Source organism: Vidua chalybeata, chromosome 19, assembly GCF_026979565.1.
Source record: "Vidua chalybeata isolate OUT-0048 chromosome 19, bVidCha1 merged haplotype, whole genome shotgun sequence".
In the NCBI taxonomy this organism is placed as follows: Eukaryota; Metazoa; Chordata; class Aves; order Passeriformes; family Viduidae; genus Vidua; species Vidua chalybeata.
In genome coordinates this window covers 5,116,723-5,141,180 of record NC_071548.1, presented here as the reverse complement: position 1 = coordinate 5,141,180, position 24,458 = coordinate 5,116,723, and the positions used below count along the sequence as shown (strand labels likewise).

Here is a 24,458-nt window from a genome sequence, read left to right as displayed (position 1 = left end):
TGTGTCACTCTGTAGCAGGGATGAGCCATTTCAGGCAGTCTGAGCACTAAGTCAGCAGCTGCAAATGTATAGGAGCTGTAGCATCCTGATTGGTGATTTGCTGTAGAACAAGAATAAATTCCTCTCTAACACTAGGCTGCTGTATGAAATGCTACCTGAAGAAATAGTGTGTTTGTCATGTATTTTGATGTCTGTCATCCTCTCTGCTCAGACCCAGAACCCCACTTTGTGCCATATTGTGACTTACCCTAAGCAAGAATCCAACTTACAGTAATAAATGCAAATATATTTGGTGGATTTACTCCTTATTTTGTGTTTTTGAACCTGTGAATAATGCTTACATTTCAGGAAGCGTAATCCTTGAAGTAGATTAATCACCTGCAAAGTGTCATTGTTAAATTAAAAACTGCCTCCTTTTTCTGCTAAGGAATGCAAAATAGCTGTCAGGAAAAGGAAGAACATTCTGCTGCCCAGTTTCCCACCTCCAGCTGTTTAGATCTAAAAAGCAGTTGAGTAGAGGTGTTATAAAAGGAGCCTAGTGAGTGCAGCCTGGAAAGAGGGAAAGAGTCTGCAGGGGTTTTCAACCACTCTGAATCAGAGGGGTGGATCTACAGTCTATGAGAATTGAAACTTGTAGCAAATATTTTGTATTCTGTTCACTTATTTACTTAAACAGTCTTTGTAAAGGCAATTACACTCAAGTGTACAGCAGTCTTTGTGAGAATCCCTTATTCTGCAAGGGACTGAATCCACAGAGGATGGAGGATGATTCAACCCACTTTGCTCTGGAAAGCAGGGAATATTTGTATTCCTGTATTATTAAAAAAAATATTTGGCACATATTATATCAACATTTACTAGTACAACAAATAAATATGCTACTATGGATGTGTAATGGCTGTGAGAAAATATAAGAGGACTGAAATATATTAATATTTTGTGTCCATTTCTCTGTACCCATTCTGGGATCTACTTCTTTGTTTCTCTGGAAAGAAGCTGCAAGACCTCTGTCTTTCGTCAGGTAGCAGAGAGTGTGAGATGGCTGATAAACTTTTAAGGTAATTTTAAATGATTCTATGTGTAAAAGAGCAAGATTGGAATTTTAGGAAGAGAGCTCAGTGGTGAATTTATGTGAGGATGGAGGTGGGTTGCAGGAAGTAGACATGGGTAGGTGGTGTTGCTCGGGAACAACTTCATGTTGTGGGAGAAAAAATCAGAAAATTTTTCCTGCCTATCAGCCTGAAAATGCTCCTGCAACTCCTGAGGAAGGCAAGGAAAACCTATTTGCCATGAGCCAGGCAAAGCTGTGGATTTAAATAAGCTCCTGGGTATTTGACAACTTATTTACCCCTGTCAAACTCTGGAGGGTCAACTGAAAGGACAAGACAAAGAAGAGTCTATAGATTCTGTGACTCCTCAACTCCTGCCTCTGAACTGCTTCTTGTTTCCTTCCTGAAGAGCCAAACCAGCCCCTAACCCTGGGCATTTGCAAAATGTGTCTCAGCTTCCCTTTTCCTAATGTTTTCAGGCAAGCTAAGCAGTAATTTAACGTGTAGAATATTTACTACGAGTGGAGAAATTCACACATCTTTTCGTGTTCCCATCTAGTCCACACTTCAGCACATTCGTTGCCTTTAGAAAATAAAATCACATGCACAAAAGAAATGTCCTGCACTGTTTTCCCTCTAACAACCATCCCATAGATCACAACTCTTGAGAGCCCTAATATCCCAAAGCAGAAGATGCAACAACCCCCTTTTTACCTGGCTCCAGCCATGCCTCTCACACTGAGGCTGGGATGGCCAGGTCAGCTCCAGAGGAGCCCTTAGTGCACTTAGAGGCTCCTGTGCTCTCCAGGGCAAAGGAGGAAGCAACTTCTCATTTTGTCCTTAGGACTTTCTGCCTTTAGGCACAGGCAAAAGGAAAGTACAGCCTTTTAAAATGCCTTCTGATACCCATCAGAGGTTTGCTTTCACTGTAACCTGGAATTTACTGTCTGCTCTTTCTTTGTTGTTCTTCAGAGGAAGCCCTATGCTAAGGCAGCTGGGTGGGAAGGTGTCTTGCTGTTTCTATTTGGACCTGAAAATTAGCGGCTTTCTCTTTGAGCATAACTTTCCAAAGCAAAGATGTGAATGTTGAGGTTTTTTATTAATGAACTGACACCTCCTGTGAACAGCTTCTTCACCTTGGGGTGCTCACTTCCTGGTTTGTGGCAGGAAGAGCACTTGCAGCTGATGAAAGGCTGGAAAGGTTTACTTAAGGGCATTTGAAAAATGCCTCATTAGCAGTTGATGACTTAGCAGGGCAGCTTTTGTTCGAAAACCTGGAGCTGCCCCTTGCCAGGAGCTCATGGTGGCTCTTCTTGCCTGTCCCTTTCATTTGGGTCCCAGGCTCTTTCCCTTGATGCTCACCCACAGCAGGTTACCCCAGTGCCCCCAGCTACCCTCACTCACAGTATTACAGTGTTTGTTTACCAGACTGGCTCTGCCTCCTTTGCCAAATACTCTATGGTCTAAGTGTCAGGATGGGTGTTTAACAATTCCTGCCCTTCCTGCCCTTCCTCTTCCCCAGCCCTGCCACACTGCGCTTGTCCTTTGTGACCTGCTACAGCCACGTCCCTTTGTGGCTGCCCTTATCTTGACTGACACTGTGCCAAACCGGTAACTCCTGTGTAAAGTCTGGAGCAGGTGTGCAAGTGTTTCAGGAACCTTTTTAGATTACCTCTGGGTTTGCTGCCTTTTTGTGCTCACTGCCTGCAGTGGGAGTTCCTCTTTCCAGGCACTGTGTGGCTGTAGTAGATGTTGGCATTAAGTGCAGCTTTCCTCTTGTTACTTCTGTAGCTCTTGATGAGTCCATTGGAACCAGCTCAGTGTCTAAGCAGACTTTGCTTTTCAGTTCAAGTCCCTATTATTTTTGCTGCCTTTCATTCTGTGTGTTTTATTTGTCTGCTTTCCCCATGTTGGAGAGGATTTATACATTTGTGGGTGCCTCGCTCTGCCCTGGACAGGCAGCAGTCAGACAAGAGAGAGAAGCCTGATTGTGCCTTGCTCGGTGTTGTTCTCAGACACCACTCCTGTTTGCAGCACTCTGCGGTGCAGCAGCATGGCTGGTGCCAGCTCCACTGCCATCTTCTCCTCTGGGAGTCTTTGAGACACTCATATGTTTAGTTCTGTGCTGATGTTACCTGGGCTGCTTCCAAGAACAACACAGAACTGCTTCCTCTATTCTTAAAACTGACACAGAGAATGAAAACTGCAGCAGGATTATTTTTAGTTCTGTGAAAGTGCAGCTAAAGCAGCATTGCTGGACTCTGCCTGGACAGAATTTGCTGTTTCAGGTTGTCTCTGATAGGTGGGGAGAGTGTGTGTAGTAGATGGTATTTGAAAGAGAATTTATGTTCTATTCCTCAACACTGTTACAGTTTTGGATTGGACCATCAATGCTGCGACTGGGCATGAGTCTGAAGTCCAAGATTAGTTTCCAGTAAATGTTCATCACGAAACCATGCAGTTAAGGAACAGGAAGAACAGATCAGAGCCAAGCTGCACTTGCAAAGCTGGGTGTGTGCAAGCAGCTCCTGAGGAGCAGAACTGCTGCAGTTTGAGACCACGGTGGGTTTGGCAGGGCTGGGAAGGGCTATGAGAGTAGGAAGAGCTGCAGCTCCTGCCTGAGCTCTGGGCTGTGTCACACTGCTGGGGACAGGAGGGACAAACTTCCTGCCTGTTTGTGTTCAGTAGTTCTGTACTCTGGGCACAGTATGACACACGTGAACATTTCTATATGCAGGATATCCTGTATGCTGTACATGCTCAGTGTGTTTGTATTAAAACATGAAATGCCCATGAGAACCTTTATTTAGCAGTTCCCTGCTGTAGCCCTCTCATGGACACCTGCCTGTTCTTCCCTGTTGATTTGCTGTCAATGATCTGGTGCCCACAGTATCTCACTGCAATCTGTGATTTGAAAGAAACTGCTCATGCTTCTGGCCCAGAAATGCAAGTGCTTACCGCACTTTGTTGTTACCAGCATCTTATGGCAGCGTTTTCCTTATGGCACACTCCCGGGATGAGTCCTTTGGGATTGTTGCGTCTTTGATGAGTACTGAGGGAGCAGTGCTGTGAACTCTGTGCTTCCTGCAAGTCCAAATGTCTCCCTTGCAGTTCAGCACTTAAAACTCCAATGTTTGCTCTTGAAAAAGGAGGAGTTGATGGTGGGGTCATGTCTGGTCCTGAACTGATCTATGGCCTAGCATTTAAATCTGGGAACTTCTGCATCAAAGTAGCCACAGAGGCAGGACTCACAAACAGAAATCTGTAGCAAGTATTGTGGAAATTCCACCACTCTTGTTTTGAATTGTGGATATTCTACTACTTAGTTTTTACTATTGCTAGCAACATTAATCCTGTATCATCCTATACCATAACTGTGTTCTGTTGTCTCTACAAGCTGATACCAGTTCAAGCCTGCATAACCTCTGTTTGTATTGTCCTCAGCCTCTGCTGATTAGATCTTGTTTCACAGAAATGACTTGGTATTGTGCTTTGATAAAGTATTTATCAGCACAGTCAGGACTGATTTGTTTACTTGATACTATCTAAGTGCTCTAATTCCAGCCAGCAGTCTAAAATTCACAGGAGGGAAGATGATTTCAGGAAAATGGAGAATCAGGCTGGTGATGATGAGTGCAGGGCATTCACAGTCACATGCTCTGTCAGCCACCAGGAAAAAGCCTAAAAGGAAAATAGGGAAGCACTAACCAGTTTATTTTTCTGGCACTTCAGGATGAGATGACCTCAAGTTTGGGCCTTACCACAAAGAAAGCCCTCACGATCCTAAGAGACCAACTGTCAGCTCTGCTGGAGGGGCATCAGAAGGAACGGAAAAAAGGGTCTTCGTGGAAGGTGAGGCACCAAACAGCACAAGTTGGGCACTTGGTCTCCCCTTCTCAAAGTAAAGATGAGAGCTAAACAGAAGTTGGCTGCATTCCCCCCCAGAGTGTCCAGGTGTAGAACTGCTGAAGTTCTTGGGAACAAAGCAAGAAATCTAAGGGTGAGTTTCTGTGAGCAAAAAGCTGTGTTGGAAGCCAAAGCTCTGTTGGAAGATGCCTCTTGCCCTGTGAAGGATCTCGGGACTTCAAGAGCCACTAAGGGCAGTGAGCTTAGAGGGTCCATCTCAGGTGGAGATAAAAGAACTGTGAAGCTCAACAGTCTCCCCTTGTCCACCATGTTTGCCTGGGATGTGTGTTGAATACAAAGTGCCAGTGTTTATGCACAGTGTTTGAAAGTGTTCCTTGGCTGGTCAGTGACAATGGGACAGCCTGGCACAGACGCCTTTTCATTCTTCCAATCAAGAGAACAGCAGAGAGTGTTCACCCAGACTCACCAGCTGAATATCCATTGGTGCTGAAGGATTCACACAATGGATCTGGGATGCTCTGTGTTGTATTCAGGAGTTTTGCAAAGTTCTGTTCTCCCTGGAGCACCAGCTGCTGTCTTCGCCCTTTTTCACTCTGCTTTTCCAAACGTCTGGCTCTGTATTCCATGAGTACTGACTGCCTGCTGCTCTCCCTTTGCAGGAGGTGTGGAGGAGCAGTTTCCTGTACCATGGTAACCGCTGCTCCTGCTTCCACTGGCCTGGTGCGTCTCTGATGCTGCTGGCAGTGCTGTTGCTGCTGTGCTGCTATGGGAGCCAGCCACAGGGGAGGTGAGCAAAACTTCCTTAACTGAAGCAAGGTGGTGGTTTTATATCATCCTAGTACTGTCTGTACTGCCTGTACTGTCTGTGATTAACATAAGTGTTGTCCCTCATTCTAACTAGATACCTAGATGTCAGCATACTCACACTGGTTATTTCCTATCAATCCCTTCCACAGAACTTCAGCCAACTTAATTCTACTTCTAATAGGAGAGACCGAGGGCTTTTTTTTCTACATCATTCCTAGATATTTAATACTCCTAAGGCATTATCATAGTTAGGAAGTATTTTGAAACTGGAGAAATTAGTGGCTCATAGGAGAAGTTAGTGTGCACATGCATGCATTGACCATATTTGTAAAGTATTTTTTAATTGATATGGGTCCTTTCAGACCTCTCTGGTGCCTTTATCCTAAAGAAGTGTGATCATGCATTTCTTTTTGAGCCATAAATCTGTGAGCTGTGGGAATAAACAACCAGGCAGTTGTGTGTTTATCTCTGTGGGTGTCTAGCAGTGTATTCTGCTTGTTTACTCAAACCTCATGTGCATTCTGCTTCCTCCTGTTCTGCTGTGTGAAGCCAAGGTGCTGAGATAGTCAATGCACTGGCACTCTTCCTCCTGCTCCTCTTGGATCTCCTCATGATCGGGCGTCAAGAGAGGCTGAAGTGTAGAGAGGTGGAGAGGAGGCTTCAGACCATCGTTGATAAGATAAACGGTGAGGTCTCCTTCATCTGTCCCATTTGCACTTGTGTTTTCCTCCCATTGAATCTTTCCCAAAACCTGATCACATGCATTCCTAATTAAGCTTGCTAACCTTCCTCCATGTTGCACAGAAACAGGCTGTAGGAAGTGTGTTCTCCTCATGCCTGTCCTGTTAAATAGTTATTTTGAGCTGTCATGTGGCCATGTGCTTCCAAGATGTGTGTTAGCAGGTGGGTGTCTGTTATGGCTCTGCTTTGGAGTAATTCAAATCCTCATATCCTTATAAAAATATCTGCCTTGCAGCAGATGAGGAGAGGAGAACACATGGGGTTGTACCACAACACAGAGCAGAAGGAAACAAATTGCTGTGCATGAGCATCGTCTCAACGGGAGCTTGGGACCTGAGGGGGCAGCTCATTTCAGTGGGGCAGTTTTAAGGACAGCTTTTAGCATTTCTGTTGTACAGGTTTTTAAATGACTGTTTAGTTGTTAATACTGAGTGGAGAGAGAAGGGAAAAGCCATCAAGGAGGAAGAGAGAGATGATAAAAGATCATGGGAATGGGCTGAGCTTAGCATTAGGGGACTTAGAACTGCTGCAGGATGTAAATCCGGAATTGCTGCCACTTCATTCTTTCTCACTTTGTGCTTTCAGATACACTTGGCAAAGAGGTGAAATGGCCAGACTCCATGTACCCTGACCTTCACATGCCTTATGCCCCATCCTGGTCCCTTCACTGGGCCTACAGGGATGGGCATCTTGTCAACCTGCCCGTGAGCCTCTTGGTGGAAGGAGATGTTGTGGCTTTGAGGCCAGGCCAGGAATCATTTGCTTCTCTGAGAGGGATTAAGGTAACTTGCTTGTCTAATTTCCCTGGCCTGTAACAATTTATTCCCCAGGTTTTTCTTGCTAATACTCTAATTCCCAGAGTACAAATTATTGGAGTGTTTGGTTTCTTCTGACCTTGAAAATAGCTTGAAATTCCAGTTCAGTCAAGGACAGTGCATAGTTAGCCAGGCTGCATCTTCTCCATGAACTCCCAAACCCACTGGACAGGAGACACTAATGTTATACAAAAACACCATATTTCCTCCTCTCTCAGGTCAAGGGGAAAATGTAATGTACTGCTAAATATAAGTGGAGTATTATCCAGCAGGATAATATGACATACAAACCTCGTCCTTTATCCTAATTTTTATGTGCAGAAATAGTTTGTCTGCTTTGACCTTCTCCTTACTACTGATTTATTATAAAAGAAGGCAATAAAAAATACCTGGTATAGAAGTTAATTAACTACTCACAATATCTATACAAAGATTTTACTGCTTGAAGAAGGTTGGAAAAAGTATAAAGCATGAAATTTACCTCTGGTGATTTAAATTTTAACTTTCACTCCAAATGCCAGTTCTCATTAAATAACCAGATGTGCTTGAACACAAGCCTTTGGACTCTCTAACCTTTCTTCTAGGATGATGAGCATATAGTTCTGGAGCCTGGAGATCTATTTCCACCCTTCTCACCCCCTCCCTCCCCAAGGGGAGAAGTGAAGAAGGGACCTCAGAATCCTCAGATCTACCGTCTCTTCCGTGTGTTGAAGACCCCAGTAATTGATAATGTCAGGTGGGTTAAATGCAGGGCACACTGCTTACCCAGCTGTTTGTGTCCTTGTTTCTGCCTTCCTGCAGGTGAGGAGACCTGAGAAGTTTGCTTGGCAAGACTGCAAATTTACCCTGGCAAGTGCCACACTCCTATTGTAGATGTTGGCTTCTCTTTTGACAGCCCTCCCTCATAGCATAGGCTGAACACAGTGTTCTAATTAGGTCTGCTAGAAGGCTTATGTCCAAGGAAAGTGAAGGGTTAGGGTCTTGGTTGCTGAAATTTCCAGCTGTTTTCTGTTTTTTAGGTGGTGCCTGGAAATGGCTCTGTCACGGCCTGTGACAGCCCTGGATAATGAGAGGTTCACTGTACAGTCAGTGATGCTGAAATATGCTGTCCCTATCGTGCTGGTAGGTTTCATTCCAAGCCTTTGTCCTTGAGAATAGCCATGTTTTGTCAGTAAATCTGAAGAATTGCAGCCATCAACAGGAAGTTGTGGCCAGGCTCACTAATGCAGCTGACTCTGTGTGTACCTTCAGCAGTTCAGAGATGCTGAGCCACGTAACCATGAGAGTGGAGGGAGGAACTGCAGCAGCAGATCAAAAATATATTTCTCATGCTTTCCCCAGGGCTGAGAATGCTACAAGGCACTAAAAACACCTTCCCTGCAAGTGCCAGTAGTTAGGTGACAGTGTCATCTCTGAATTGCAGGCTGGATTCCTGATCACCAATGCCGTGCGCTTCATTTTCCAAGCTCCTGGAATTGCTTCCTGGCAGTACACTCTTCTTCAGCTGCAGGTAAAAGAGAGCTCTGAGCTTCACCACACCTCCTCTCCAGAGCAGTGCTGAGATGGATTCCCTCTGTCAGTGATTTAATTCATCCTATGACAGCATCCTGTGCTTCCTGGATCTGGAAGCATGCTGGATCCAGGAGCATTCAGTGGAGGAGGACAGCAGAACTTTCCTTACAGACTTACCTTTAAATGTTTTGTTCTCTCATTTGCCATGCATGTGTTTATCTATATCTGTATATATGGTATCCTTTGCCTTTAAACTCATTAGTGTTTATGCCAAATTCATCAGGAAAAACAGCTGCAAGTTGGTGTGATTGATTCATGGTCTCCTTCATTAAACCCCCCTAAGGTGTGCACTGTTTGGCACCGCTTCTGTCCCCTTCCTTCTTGCCCTGGCCTTTTATCCCTGTCTTCTCAGTGTGGTGGAAAAGGTGTCATGTGAGAGGTTCTGACTTCTTGTCATCTGTGCTTGTTGATGATCACAGGTTATTTTTTTCAGGTGAATGGTGTCTTACCCATCCTTCCGTTGCTCTTTCCTGTCCTGTGGATTCTTGCTACAGCCTTTGGAGAAGCCAGAGTGTTGGCCCAGATGAGCAAGGCCTCCTCCACCTCACTGGTAGGTTTCTCTCCACCTGAAACCATTGCAGAGACAAGGGCAGGAGATGAAAAGGCTCTGTGAAGTGAGAATTCAGCAGATGCGTCCACATAATTGTAAAACCTTGTTGGATCTTTGGTTGTCCCAGCTGTTGTCCCCTCTCCCTGGAGTACAATATTACTTCTTGAACAGATGCTTTAATTTTTTCAACCTCCCTAGGGATATCCCAAGGTGATAGGAAGCTCTGGTGATTCTGTAAAACTCTTCAAGGCATGTGTTGTCAGATAGAGCTTGTCAGAGGGATCAGCATGGAAATAAATGCCCTGGGATGGCTGTAACTGGGCAATGTGTAGCCACTGAGAAGGAATGAGATACATCATATCCTCTGCAATGCCCTGTGGGCTGAACAATCCTTTCCTGAGGCTCTGGAGCTTTGTTTGCAGGCGTGGCCTTTGAATAGGTCAGAGAGTAAGAGCAGTATCTGGTGGTTGTGCTGGTTTGGGGAGTGGAGTCTGGTGGTCTGATGGGATGTGGTCCTGATTTGGATGTGCTGTTGCGTGTCCCTTCTTCTGTCCTGGTGGCAGTGCTGGTGAGGTGCACTGAGCTATGTTTGTCTTCTGTTCCGATTTCTCTTACTTGGATGGAGTTTCTCTCTCCATCTTGTCCTTCCTTGGCCTCTGTGGCCCTGGGTCTGTGTTTCCTATTCCTTTCTCTCTAGGTGAACATGACTAAGCTGCCCGTGTCCTGGGAGGTCACATTACATCCCTTGGTAGCATTTTGCACCTTTAGAATCTCTTCTCAATGTTTTCACCACTTTACCTTTCCTATCCATTCTCAGCATCACTTAGTTTGTACTTTTGAAACCTCCCTCTTTCCCATTACAATTTGCAGTTCAGCTGGGAAAAGCCAGAGCTCCTTGGCTTCCTTGCTTCATCATTCTCAACATTCCCATTTGCCCTGTCACTCATACTTGCACCTTCTTTTTTTCCTTTTCTGTCTTCTCCTTTTTCTTGTCCAGGCAACTCTGTCCAGCAGCTCTTTCTGTGGCATCTCAGACATGATTCTCCATCCTTGCTGCTGCAGAACAGCTGCTGTGACATGCTTTGGTCACTTACCCCCTGACCAGGGCAGTCACTTGGCCTCCCTATTTCCCTCCTTCCTTCTCTCTTCTCTGTTCAAAATGCAGCAGGTAAGACCCTTCTCCTTTCCAATCACTTGGCCTACTTGGTGGCAACTTGGCCACTTCTCCACCTTCTTCCCCTTCTTATCATGTTCAAGCTGTTTGATTCCCAATTTTTCAAGGCCAGAGGTGACCTTTGTGACTGGTGGAAAGGACACAAACCAGTGCCCCCCTAAACAAGCCCCAAGTTTCATTACTACAGTTGGACTGCAGCAACATTCCTTTTAGAAAGGAATTTGCTGTTGCTTTGAAAACATTTGTACTGCCTTTGATGGGTTGTCTTAGTAATTATTTACCTTCATTACTAAAAATGGACATTCTGTGTTAGTGGGAATTTCTGCAGTATCTGATTTCCAATCCTTGGAAAATTTACATCTTTTGTCTCCTAGATTTAAGAGCAAAGAGCACGTCAATCAAAATTCTGGTCTGTTGTAACTACTCACATTCCTTTTTACCGTCTCTAGTTAAGTAAACAGTTCAAGCACCTTGAGGCACTACAAGCATATTTTCCAAACCTCTAATCTTTCTCTTGGCATTCCTCTTAGCTTTCTCCACTGTTTCAAGATCACTGTAGGGGTATGAATCTCAAACCCCATAAAATATTCCAGTAACAGCTTTTGATAAATTTCAGAATAATTTGGACTTTCTGCTCTGTGTTCCCTTGTTTGTACAGCAAAGGATCCCATTAGATCTTTTAGCCACTGCTTTGAAAGGCCAGGCTTTGTTCAGCTGCAGTTACTGCTTTCTGAGAATCCTCATCCTGTAAATCCAACCTCCATTTTTGCACCTAAATAGACAGCCTTAGTTTTGTGCCTGGTTTTGCATACTGCCCAAGCAATCCATATTGTTCTGTGACAGTAGTCTGTCCTCTTTACATTGCACCCTGCCCTAAACTTTGTATCCTTTACAGTCTTTATCAGTAATATGTTGTTTTTAATTTTCTCTCAGCTTATTAACAAAATACCCAGATTTTGTCCCTGCTTGAGCTAGTAACACATTATTGCAAATAATTTCTGTTTCTCTTCAATTTAGAGATAGTCTATTTCTAATATATCTAACATGAGTCTTATTACTTTGGTATTTTTGTTAGAAAACTAGTCAAGCATTTAGAATCAAGTCAAATTACCAAATGGTCTATATCAAAAGCAGTACTTTTATCAGACAAATTTGTAATTTTGTCAAAACAGATACCACAATAGTTTGAGGAGATTTGCTGCTCATAAAGTTGTGGTGTTTGGCACTGATTTTATTATTTCATTTTTTTTAATTGAGTCTCATATTAGCTGCTCTTTTATTCTGTCTGAAATCAAAGTCTGTCTGGGGTCCTGTGGTAACTTGGATGGTTCTCCTTCCCTTTTTGGGCATTGGCACCACTTCCATTGAACTGGGATTTAATCCATAGTTCAAGCCTTGTGCAAAATCAGCAGTAACAGTCATTGTCCAGACCTGCTAATTTAAACATATTTACTTTCTGTAGCTGGTGTTGGAATGGAAACTATTTCATAGTTATCATATGGTATGATTGTATCAGTGAATAAGGAATAGCAATATTTATTTAACACGTCTGCCTTGATACAATGTCATTTGCAATTTCACTGTCTTTAACAAGCAGTGGTCTGGTTTTAATCACCAACTGGTATACTTTTCCTTATTTTTTATGCTAATTCTTACTTCTATTTTCACTTTCACTCAAAACTGGTCTCTTATTTTTACTATGGGATTGTTGCTTTTTAAAATTGTAACAAAATATTCTTAAACAGTTCCTAATTATCCTTCGTAGTTCTCAGTTTAAATGATTTCTGACATATTTCTCTTGGCTCTTATTGGCTTCGTTAAACTGATCCTTTTTCAGGTGCCAGATATATGCATTATTATTTGGGCTATAGTTTCATATACCTATAAATGTAATTGCCATGTTCACTTACGGTTATAAATAGACTTAAATTTAAACTTTTTCAAAATTACATCTAGTGTGGAATACTTTGTGCTGGATGCAAAATTTCTGAGTTAGTGAATTTCTCAGGGTAATTCCAAGAGCGCCGTGGTGGTGCTCCTCTATAATTTCTTTTCATTTCCTCTCCACATCCCATTCATATCACCTCATTCCTCTGTGTCCATTGTGTTCCAGGCACCTGCTTTTCCACCAGTCTTCCTGTAACTGACCCATATAAATTAAAATCAGATCATTCAATCCTGGCTCTTTCTAACTAAAAATAACCAACCAGAAAGATCCTCCTCTGGGTCTAATTGCTATTATTTTCTCTGTAGACATTTAGGTAATGACTGTATGTTCCTCTGTGATGTACAGCACCAAGCACTTTGCCTGTGCTTCACAAGTAGATAAAAACAGAGTCCATTAAAGACGTAATTGCTTTGATGAGTTATCGGTCTGCCTTGGTACAGTGATGCCTACAGAGCAGGACTCCTGCTTTCTCCTCCCTGAAGGCACATCCTGTGGGAAGGATGTTCCTCATGGCACATTTCTGTGCACAATTATAGTAACTGGTCTCTTCTCTTGCTGCAGCTTGCTAAGTTTTCAGAGGACACTCTCAGCAGCTACACAGAGATGGTATCTTCTCAGGTACTATTATTATGAATTGTTTTCCTCCATCTTCACTGCAGAACTTCATTATATCCTTTCCCTTCCTCTCTGATCTCCTGCTTGTTGCTAGACCCTTTTTACTTGTATCAGTTGTCCATTGTCACTCATTTGTTGCTTTAATTTGCTGTGCATGCAGGTTGCATGTCTTTCCCCTCCACCTCCCCATGTAAATACTGCTGGCTAGAGTGTGAGGTGACCTCAATATTAGTCCAGTTGGGCTTTTCTGAATATTGCAAATGGTTTGAAATCAACATTTTCTGTCCTGGAGACAGTACCTCTTTCAAGTCCTGTTGTAGAAGTAAAATAAACTTTGTATAGTGTGTGTCTGAAAGAAGTATTTTGCTTGTACCAGAAAAACTTTGTTCAAGCCAAAACTAAAACCCAGAGGGAATGGTGGTCAGCACCCAGACCAACTGCAGAGGGACCGTGGGATGTTCAGGCTTTTTAAAAGGCTGATCCTGCTCCATAGGCTTCTTATCAGGCTTAAGCACATTACTGGTGCTTCCAAAGCTGGGGCAATTGAACATTCAAAAGCCCTTTTTCTAGGGAAGGAACTACTCTGGCCACTTTATAAATTGCATTATCCAGGTTAAACAGGTGGGTAGAGGAAAGACACTTCTCTGTCTGTCTGGTGTTTACATTCCCCTTTCCCTAAGGAGGCAGATGGACTCCAGGAGTGATTAAAAATCCCTCGATGTGATAAGAATCAATTCCTGTCTCCTTGCTCCCAGTCACTCAGAGGAATGCACATGGGTGCACACACTTGTGTTTCCTTTGCTGAATATTTTGGTGCCTTTCTGTGCCAGTTCCTCATTTAGCTGGGATGTTTTTCAGATACTAAATGGGAGTGATTTTAGCTGACCTACCTTGTTGAGGAGATCTGTTTCTTTCCTTTTGTAACATTTTTGCTTAGAAGAAACTGGTTTAAATAAGAGCTTTTTTTTTTTTTTTTTCTTGGTGATAGCTCTGGATTGTTTTGCATTTGAGCTTACTGCTGTACTAACCATTAGGATCCAGGGAGCATGATTTGAGGAGCTTTGGAGTGCTCTGCAGTCACAGTATTCCAGACTAACAGCTAAAAAGCAGTAAAATAACACAGTAATTCAACCATGGTTTTGCTGGCTTTAGGATTCCAGAGGAAAACACACAGCTCTGGTGCTTGGATTGATTGCTGCCATCCAGACTCCCTCTGAAACGTGTCTGTGTAGAAAATGAAGGGTTCCAACTGGACATCTTAATTTTTCAAAATATCCCCTTCTTTCTGCTCCATTACAATTCTTTTGCAAAAATGGAGTAGTCAGGGCACTTTGGCTTTGTTTCTGATGCTATCATTGCCTCAGTAAGTAACCTTGAACAAGTCACCTCACCACAGGGACCCCATCCTTTACCTGATTTGCAGCATGGTGGTAGGAACTGAAAGGCCTCAAACTCCACAATCCAAGGGGCTGAGTTCCTTCAGGATAAAAACACCAAGAGGTGACAACTGATTTACTCAAAATGAGCTCACTTCAGAATTCATTTCTGTGGTTTTGGGTAGACAAGAGGTAGTTTCAGTAAATTCTCAATTCAACAATCAGACTGACTGTTAGCAATCAGTGGAAAGGGGAATAAATTCTTTTCCCTGGAGAACACCAGCACTGTATCAGGTAACAGGTTCCCACAGAGACTGATGTCTATCTTACAGTGTATCCCTGTGTTGAAAGTGAAAGCAGGTAATGTCATACTCCCTTTTTTTCCTTCTCTCCCTTCATATTCCACTGAATGAGTCTCTAACTGGCTGATGTCCTCTGCTTCCCTCCTCAGGAAATGATACGCTGTATCTGGAGCCACTTCCTCTGTGTTTTAAAAGGCAAATCCCCAACTCTGAGCTTCACTTCCAGCTTGCTCCACAGTCTGGGATCTGTCACTGTGAGTATTGCTGGGTTGTCAGAAAGAGGAGCCCTGCAAGGATGCTTCATTTGCATCATTCATGTTATCCTTCCCTGAGCACAGACTGCAATCAGTTCACTGTGCTAGAATTAGAAACCCTTCAGGCACCTGTCTTTGTAGAAGCGTTTATAACTGTCTTGTCATGTCCAAGCACATTTACAGGCTAAAACAATGGTTTGAGATACTCTGTGACATCTGACAGGATGTCTGTATCTTCCAGCTCTGGTTCTGGTTAAATTATCCTCTTGATTCCTGTGCAAGAAGCAGCTGTTTTGGGTCCTGGTAAAGTACTAGGTGGTGAAATAGGTTGAATAGTTGCTTCCTTCCCTTGGTCTTCATGCCTAGTTTTGTAATATGGTGAAGTAAAATTGGTGTTAAACAACCCATCAGTCTTATTAGAGCAAGGAATTAGTGGATTTCTTGGAGTGTTATTAGGTGCAGTTTCTTAAGAGAGAAAGTTGGCAAAGGAGAGACTTGTCTATCCTACCATGTGTTTATTAAAGTCATGATATTTACAGCTATGCATGAACACAGATGTTTTCACTAAGATTTTTGCTTTCTTGGGGGTGTTGTGGGATGTTCTAGGTGCTCTGCTGTGTAGACAAGCAGGGGATTCTTTCCTGGCCAAACCCCAGCCCAGAGACTGTTCTGTTCTTCAGTGGGAAAGTGGAACCACCTCATGACAGCCACGAAGACCTGACTGATGAGCTTTCCACACGGTCCTTCTGCCATCCTGAGATGGAAGATGAGGTGAGTGATCCTTAGTCTGTAATATAATGTGCTGGCTGCAATCATAGTTTGACTGACACACAAAGTCATATTATAGAGAGGCCTTGTAGAGAAGTCCCGTGTCATAATTCTTTGCTTAAAGATGAAGAAGCAAGCAAGGATCCTTTTCTACAGGAGTCCTGAAGCAGCAGGTGAATCAGCAGTGCCTTGTGTTCAACTGCTGAATCACCACCCTTTGCTCTCTTGGTCTCCCACAGCCCCATGAAAGAGATGCTTTGCTCTCTGGCCACCTGGCAGACACAGTGCACATGGCCAATGAACAGGAGAGGAACAACTGGTCTGGTGATGCTCCAAAGGCTCCTGAAGCCTCTGCCCACCGAAAGCCAAACAGCAGAAGCAAACATCCTTCTGGATCCAACGTGAGCTTTAGCAAGGACACGGAGGGTGGAGAGGAGGAACATACTCAGGTAAGACTTACTGGAGGAGCACACAAGTAGGCTTTTGTGGAGCCATAACACAAACCCATAGAGTCCCCACTGTTGGGGAATTTAACTGGGAATTCCCTGCAGGATTCTAGGCTCAAACTATATTCACTGTAACGAACTACAATTTCTCTGCCTGTTGGACCAGGTTGTTGGAGACAGCGAGGTGTTGGCTTGTGAGGCTGAAGACTTTGTGTGTGACTACCACCTGGAGATGCTCAGCCTGTCCCAAGACCAGCAGAACCCCTCCTGCATCCAGTTTGATGACTCCAACTGGCACATGCACCTGAATTCCCTCAAGCCTCTGGGCCTGAACGTGTTGCTCAACCTGTGCAACGCTGGCGTGACCGAGCGGCTGTGCCGCTTCTCCGACCACCTCTGCAACATCGCCCTGCAGGAGACTCACAATGCTGTGCTGCCTGTCCATGTGCCCTGGGGCCTCTGTGAGCTTGCCAGGCTGATAGGTGAGGAGGAACTGGATGAACAGATACAGAGAAATCAGAGCTGTCAATAGACACTTAATCCTTAGAGAGCATGAGAATATTTCCCCAGTCCTGTTTGCTGAGGAGGTGGAAATACAGAGCTGACTGTGTTGTTGTTTGGTTGCCAAAGGAGTTTATTAAAGAGATGGCTTTTGGCAAGTTCTGACATTGTCAGTGCTATCCAAGGAACAAATGTTATCAAGGATAGTGCCAGCCAGCCCTGGCTAGACTTCATATTCTCCTGGTGTGAGTCTGCCAGTCTCATTAGGAGACAAAGAATACCTGCTAATTAACAGATATCTAGCCTATCTTTACAGTAGGGCTTTACAGGGAGTTTGGGGATAAATTATGTACCTCTGCTCATATTACAGGTGGGAAAATGGAGGCATAGGGTCAGTAAGAGGTTAGAGGTAACATTAGGATTAAAAACTGGAAACTTGAACTTACTTCCGTGCCTGTCCTGTGATGTCACAGTTACTCTCATCAGTAAACAAGAGCATGAACACTGTAATTACTAATCTTTGGATTACTACACTTTGGAGTGTTTTTTATCCTAGATCTTGAGCCATATTTACATAGATGAATAGTGAGCACAGCTCACCTACCAATTGCTGGGGAGGTGTCAGAATGATCACAGGCAAAGTGGGTGGCACAGAATCAAAAGGGACTTTTCTTTTGCATTGATTAGAGTCTGATTTTCCTCCTCCTTGTGTTCATGTTTCAGGTTTCACACCAGGTGCTAAAGATCTTTTCAAGCAGGAGAACTATTTGGCTTTGTATCGCTTGCCAAGTGATGAGATGGTTAAGGAAACCATCCTGGGGAAGCTTTCATCCATCACCAAGAGGAGACCCCCGCTGAGCCACATGATTAATCTGTTTGTGAAGGACACCACTACCAGTAAGGCTGCCTCTTTCCCTGGCACCCACTTGGCACAGGGGGAGATTTCCTCAGAGAGCCCAGAAAATGTCAGGCTGGAAGAGCCTGGAGTCCCTGTGGGGTGATGCCCCTGCTCTGCCCATGGCCAGTGCAGATATGATTAAGAAACCTCAGTGATCATCTGTGGTATTCTGAGGGGGGGGATTCTTCCCAGCCTTGACTCACTCCAGGATCACAAATAATTTTTAAAACATATTTTAGATAGCACGTAGTAGACCTGTTTTCTGTGAACAAATGGCAGTACACAGTATGGTATGGGTTTACTGATTTTTTAATAGGCTTTATGATGGTAATGAAACTAATACTGCAAGGGGTTGAATATCACTCTGGGTTTTAGTTAATAATGCTCATCCTTCTGATAAATCATAAACCAATATCTTTGTGAGATATCTAGTGTATTACTTTACACACTCCTATATTGCATACTAATAAGAAATCACAGAACTCCCATGCAAACTCACAGTGACCATGAATATAAACCTGAAGTCATGCAGACTTCTCTGCTTTTTCTACGCCTTCCTTCTCTCATAGGAATGGACTAGGATGGAAAGGATGTACAGCTGGTTGAGGTCTTAAAGCACCTCAGAAAGATTTAACAGCTTGCCTGTCAGAGCTCTTAGTCTCTTTGTAATTCCTTAAATTGACTGAACTTGGCTCTCTAGAGTTGACATATGTTCAATATGAATCTGAAATATGATCATTTTGCTGGCCAGAGTTTTACCAGGTTAAATTGTCTTCTCTCACCCACTTCTTCTTAAATTTTTGTCTGTATCTGGGGAGGAGCTTTTTCATTTGTTCTGATTGCTACTGTCTTGCCTTTGTAAGTGGGAATTGTTTTGATGCTGAGATTTTTAGTTTAGAGAAAAAACCTTTAATGTTGCCTCATTTCAACTCCTTATCCTCAGTTTTAAATGGTTTAGGTTAGAGCCTGGAGCTCAGACGAATAGGTGTGACCTGGATTATGCTGTCTAGAGTAAATTCTAAGAGGAATTTTGCCAGTTGGGTTTGGTTAACCATTGGAACACCTCTCACACAATAGTCTTGCCCCTTGAAATTTCCTAAAATACTGCCATTTTAGAACCAGAAATACTGGATTGTGCAGATAACATTGGGTGAAGTCAAATGGCTCTGTTTATGCACAAGTCAGACCAGATGATCATAACTTACCTCTCTCCACACATTATTTGTGAATAAATCTTGGAGTCCACCCACTTCCATGACATGCTGCAGTCAAAGCAAGATACATAAATTCTACAGCTGTAGCAGAAATAGGAAGCAGCTTATCTGTATGTTCCCTTACTATTCTATTGAAATACGTGTCTCACCATCTGGCAGTGCTCATCCCAGATCCATAGTAACCACATGGAAATGAGGCGCTCATGATGTCTTCCACTGAGGAAAATGGCTTGATACCATCTCTGTCTTCCTTTGCTGGAGCTGCACTGCTCCATTCCTTTTGATCTGTCTCATTGGCTCAGCTGGAGCAGTTTGGTTCTTCCCAGTGAGTCCCAGCAGCATGAATGGCTGGTCATACCCCCACCCTATTAATTTGTTTTTTCCCCTTTTGCCAGAGAAATCCTGGCCTGAGAGTTCATGATTTGGGAAGGGAAAAGTCTGAGCTCATTTTACTGGCAAGGACAGCTCAGTGAACTCCTTGCAGTTTATAGTGTCTGCAGTCATTGCCACTTTCCCCTTAGCAGGGCTGTGGTGTGGGATTCTGGTGGGAATTAATGGGAAATGGATTGCAGTTGCAGACAGGCGTGAGCAAGGGTACATATGTGCATGTGGTCATTGCAAGCTCTTGCTCTGTGTCCAGGACATAGGTTTTGCATGGATAAACATCTCTTGTTCCCTCTTTCTGAGCAAGGACTATCTGACCTTAGGAGTAAGGTGGGAAGGATTAGGTGTTTATACAATAAAATTAACCAGAGCTCTGCACAAGTGCTCCTTTATGTCCCTGAGACAGGCTCCTTCTTTCACACACAGCTCTTATTCGTCTTGGAGGTTTGTTATGCTGATAAACTTGGCTTGTGATGACTATTTATAGCAAAAGCAGAGAGCTGCTATGTTTTGGAAAATCCTCCAGTGTTCCTGAACGTCCCTGGCTGGTTTGTGTTGAGGAGATATTATTGGCTCTGGGTTTCACCAGCCAGTGTGAGCATTAGCAATCAGCAACAATGCCTGCAAGAAGCCTTTGGGCTCATTTTTCTTGGCAGTGTTTTTTTTTGTTTGTTTGTTTGTTTTTTTGTTTGTTTGTTTTTGTTTTTGTTTTGTTTTGTTTTGTTGTTTTTTTGGGGTTTTTTTGGGGTTTTTTTTGCGGATTTTTTTTTTTTAATTAGCTCAGCTTTGAAGCTCTTGGGGGCAAAGTCACAGAGCAGCTGGAGGAGGGAAGGGAGACTCTACGTGCAGGAAATGTTAATGGGTTGATAAAAATGAGAGGGAGCAGAAGGTGTGGAGGGAGAGAGCCCCACATCCCTGAACTTGTGTCCTATGCCTGGGACCTGCATCAGGGGTGTCACACACCTCTGAGAAAAACTTTTTGAGACCTCTGACTACGAGAGGGAATAAGAGATTTTGAGTCTGTATTAAAAATTAAATAGGGGGAGAAAGAAAACCAGGACAAGCTGTGGTGTCCGTTGATTTTCAGTTCTTCCCTAAATACAACATTTTTAGAGTCTCTTATATTGAACTTTTGACCCATCCTGATTTAACACATTTTCAGGGTGAAAATGTGAAACAGGCTGTTATCTCACAGGTCACACTGTCAAATTATCTTCTGCTACTTGAATGAAAAGTGTTCAAGAATAGCTCTTACCCTTTAGTTCCACGTCTGGCCTAAAAATGAATGTACTTTGCAGCGTAGGCAGACTTTGATCCCCATAGGCTCATCACTGCTGCTTGTACTTTCATGACAAGAGGCACAATGGAATTTCTCTTCTTCTGCTCTGTGGGATGCAGGAGCAAGATATTATCCCACCTTTATAGGAGCAGGATTGATACACAGGGTAAGGGGAGAATAGGAAGGGACTACATGGCTCATATTTTATCACAGCCTTGTTTGAATCCACAATTAGACAAAGTTGTAGGTGCATCATCAATTCTGAAAAATTTCTTGATGGAGACTGAAGACTTCAGCAGAGGAAAAGGGGATATCTGGAATGCATCAAAGCATTTTGTGGGAACACTCAAGTTTTAACAAATAAGGGAGGAGTTGGTGTGATATGCTCTTCCTGGGAGCTGTATATGTGATGCTGACTCATTGTTCTCCTACACTTCAGGCACTGAGCAGATGTTTTCTCATGGGACAGCTGACATCATCCTTGAGGCCTGCACTGACTTTTGGGATGGTACCGATATCTACCCCCTCTCTGGCTCTGACAGGTGGGCAGCTTTCCCATTGAGGGCATTCAGGAGCTGCAGATAAAATGCGGAGGAAACCTGGTCACTCTGTTAAAATTATTTTTGTGATGCTTGTTAAGCTTTTTAAGGGCTTCAAGTAGGTTATGAACATGAGCCATCTCTGCTTGTAATTAATTGTTATCATAGCATGTAAGAGATCAGATAGCAACAAGCATTCAGTTGGACTGGAAGAGCAAGCCACTTCTTACTGTATCTGTTGGGATATTGTCCTCTTGTAAGTTGATTCTGACTGTACTGTGCAGTAGGACTGAATTATAATCAGGTCATGCTGGTGGCAGAGAATTTTTTGTTGCTTTTCAAGAAAAATGTGTTGTCTTACATGAAATGCAAAATGATCAATTGTGCCTGAACCAGTCCACACAATGCATCACGCTCTTGGAGTCCTGCTGCAGTATCTGACAGTGTGTGCTGCATTTTCATCTACAGGCTGAATTGCTGTTCCTCTTAGCACAGCAGACCAGTAACATTTAGTTTCACTGCCTTTTCACATCGTTCTTCTAAATCTGTTTATCCTCAAGTGTGAAAAAACTGCCACTTATCCTTCTTGGACTATTGATGATGTTACAAGCAAATTAAAAATCTCATGTATAGTCTAATTTGTTACCTTTGTGAATTCAGCTTAGAGAAGGAACTTTACCTTATTTCAGTGACTGAATATTGACTAAATACAGCTCCTGGGACCCAGACTCTGAAAGGAGACAGGAGAAAAGTCTGCTTCTGCAACTATCTCTACCATAGATCCTGTTGTCAGAGTTGTCAGTTCCCTCTTTGGTGTTTATTTCCCTACAGATAAATTATGTCTAATGAATTAAGCTTCTTCTGTCATGCAGTGAACTTTCTTGGAGTCATCTGGCAGCCATATAGAGCATATTATATTAATAAGTGTATTTGAAGAGCTCTGTGTTCATACCCATCAATCTGATGAGCGAACAGAAACATTTACCACTGCTCCTGTTGGAATGTGTGTTCTTGCTGCCCTGCAGTGCCAGCAGCATGGAGAATGCAGAAGCAGTAGGGAAAGGCTTCTTCAGACTTTCTAACCACTCTTTATGGAAGACATTTTTCCAAATACATGTAACTACAGCATTTCTGTATTGTCAGAAATGTGGCACATTTTTGCTAACTTTGCCTGTTTTTTCTCTCTTCCACATAGGAAGAAGGTGCTGGATTTCTACCAGCGAGCCTGCCTATCAGGATACTGCTCTGCCTTTGCATACAAGCCAATGCACTGTGCCTTGTCCTCCCAGCTCAATGGCAAGTGCATTGAGCTGGTGCAGGTGCCGGGGCAGAGCGCGATCTTCACATGCTGCGACCTCCCCGGGACCACTCCCATCAAACAGAGCAGCCGCAGGAATAGCTGGAGCTCAGATGGTATGTGAGTCTGCAGTCCTGGCTGCAACCAGGTCTGCTGCTGGCCCAGGGGCTGCATCTGATCTAGTCTAGAGCTGTAAGAGCATTCTTATTCGGAGTAGCAGATGGAAATTTGGAAGGAAGAGTTTCTGAAGTAGATGTGTTTTTGGAGGAAGTAATGATGTGGCAGCTGCTGGGGTATTTCTAGTTAAGTTATTGAAGCTTACAGAGAAATTCTCCTTGTGGGTAGTCTGTTTCTAAAGTAGGCTACAGAGAGTCAAGACTTCTGGGTATTTCAGTACTTGTTTTGCTATTTGTCTGATTTTATGGAAATCATATATGATGGGCTTTTCAAAGGATTGAAATGTATAGTGCTATGCAACTATTATTCCTTGATCAATTTTGTTGCTGTACTGAAGGAACTGATTCCCACTACATGAACATGACATGTACATGTCCTTCAGAACAGCAATGGAAACTGAGAAGGAAGCACATACCATTACATAAATCCAGGAGGCTCTTTTGGAAAACCAGTCTTAACTTCTTTCTGCCTTGGTCTCCCATTCTGTAAAATGTGACTAGTGGGGTTTCCAACAGCTAGGAACAGTTGTGACTGTTTTCAAAACACTTTTGAGTCCCACCTGTGGCAAGCCTTGCAACTGTATGAAGTGTTTTATTATTTTGTTCTTCATGCTGCATCCAGCTCCCATTCATCACAGACTGATGTGGCGATGGTGATGGAACCCTGTCAAAGAGCCTTTGCAGGCTTTTTGCAAGTGTTTGCAGGGAACATGATTCAGTTCCTTTGCATCAGCCCCATCGTGCTCTGATGCCGCTGTGCCTCAGCTAGACTTACCATGTTGTTAGGCACAGTAGGATGTGTTTTAAAAGCACACGTGAACATTATGAAGCACACATCCTTGACCTTTCTACCCAAATACCTTGTGACTGATCCCTGCCTTCTGTTTTATCTTTTTCCTTTTCACGCTTGCCGTTTCCCACTTGTGTTCTTGGTCTCCTATCTGGGGACGTCCTGAAACCACTTCTGTGACTGGATATGCTGGGACAAATGGATGTCTCTTCATCTTTCCTCCTGTGTTTGTGTTCCTGCACATTTCTGTGTCTGGATACCGTGTCCTTGGTTGTCACCTTGGTGGCCTCCCCACCATGTGTACTTTGTCTGATGCACACGTGGCCCCTCATATCTCAATGGGATTGCGTGTTGTTTGCATGCCTGAAGAAGGGATTGGGGAAGTGATGGAGAAGGAAGACTGTATCCAGGCTCTGAGTGGACAGATCTTCATGGGAATGGTCTCATCTCAGTATCAGGCCCGCCTTGACATTGTCCGCCTCATTGATGGATTGGTCAATGCCTGCATTCGTTTTGTCTACTTCTCCCTGGAAGATGAGCTCAAAAGCAAGGTAAGCTGTCTTTGCTGAACCCCCTGACCTTGCATGGCCCCTGGTTGTCTGAGTGGAGAGTTTAGCTTCAGTGCAATCTAAGGTTAATCTGATTCAGCCCACTAATGAGTCCAGAAGGTACCTGTGCTCCAGTATGGCATCAGTCTGCAGTGCTCTGGCCTGGGCAGCCACTCTAAAACCCTTTGTCTGCTCACCCACAGGTGTTTGCTGAGAAAATGGGCCTGGAGACTGGCTGGAATTGCCACATATCCTTAACACCCAATGGTGATGTGCCTGGCTCAGAGATCCCCCCATCCAGCCCCAGCCATGCTGGCTCCCTGCACGATGACCTCCATCAGGGTGAGAACTGTGCTTTGGCCACTCTGAATGCCATGTGTTTCCTGGGTGGTTCTTTTAAACCCATTCATAGGTTCCTGTGTCCAAACTAGACACTTGATCTTCAGAGCTTTGAGTACAAAACTCAGAATGGGCCTGAGGTGCATGTGTGTAAGTGACATCACTTTACATTTATAACCTTTCTAGCCAGCCAGTACCAAGTTTTTGGA

General features: G+C 43.7%; 1 protein-coding gene across 4 annotated transcripts in view; it reads left to right on the top strand.

Annotated features, from left to right (window-relative positions):
- The window catches only part of TMEM94 (transmembrane protein 94), a 50,724-nt gene that overhangs the window by 14,814 nt on the left and 11,452 nt on the right, over positions 1–24,458 (top strand). For 3 of the 4 annotated variants that reach the window (XR_008434201.1, XM_053960408.1, XM_053960407.1), the window contains 18 exons: positions 4,782–4,901; positions 5,576–5,703; positions 6,273–6,409; positions 7,050–7,246; positions 7,864–8,015; positions 8,299–8,401; positions 8,703–8,789; positions 9,285–9,401; positions 13,085–13,141; positions 14,966–15,070; positions 15,677–15,841; positions 16,078–16,287; positions 16,451–16,766; positions 17,509–17,682; positions 21,000–21,102; positions 22,295–22,512; positions 23,732–23,913; positions 24,114–24,252. Coding sequence is in view for 3 of the 4 variants with exons in the window: in XM_053960408.1 (XP_053816383.1) it covers positions 4,782–4,901; positions 5,576–5,703; positions 6,273–6,409; positions 7,050–7,246; positions 7,864–8,015; positions 8,299–8,401; positions 8,703–8,789; positions 9,285–9,401; positions 13,085–13,141; positions 14,966–15,070; positions 15,677–15,841; positions 16,078–16,287; positions 16,451–16,766; positions 17,509–17,682; positions 21,000–21,102; positions 22,295–22,512; positions 23,732–23,913; positions 24,114–24,252 (2,710 nt within the window). In the remaining variant the exon portion in view is untranslated. The remainder of the gene's footprint in view (positions 1–4,781; positions 4,902–5,575; positions 5,704–6,272; positions 6,410–7,049; positions 7,247–7,863; positions 8,016–8,298; positions 8,402–8,702; positions 8,790–9,284; positions 9,402–13,084; positions 13,142–14,965; positions 15,071–15,676; positions 15,842–16,077; positions 16,288–16,450; positions 16,767–17,508; positions 17,683–20,999; positions 21,103–22,294; positions 22,513–23,731; positions 23,914–24,113; positions 24,253–24,458) is intronic. The other variant, XM_053960409.1, reaches the window with a different exon arrangement.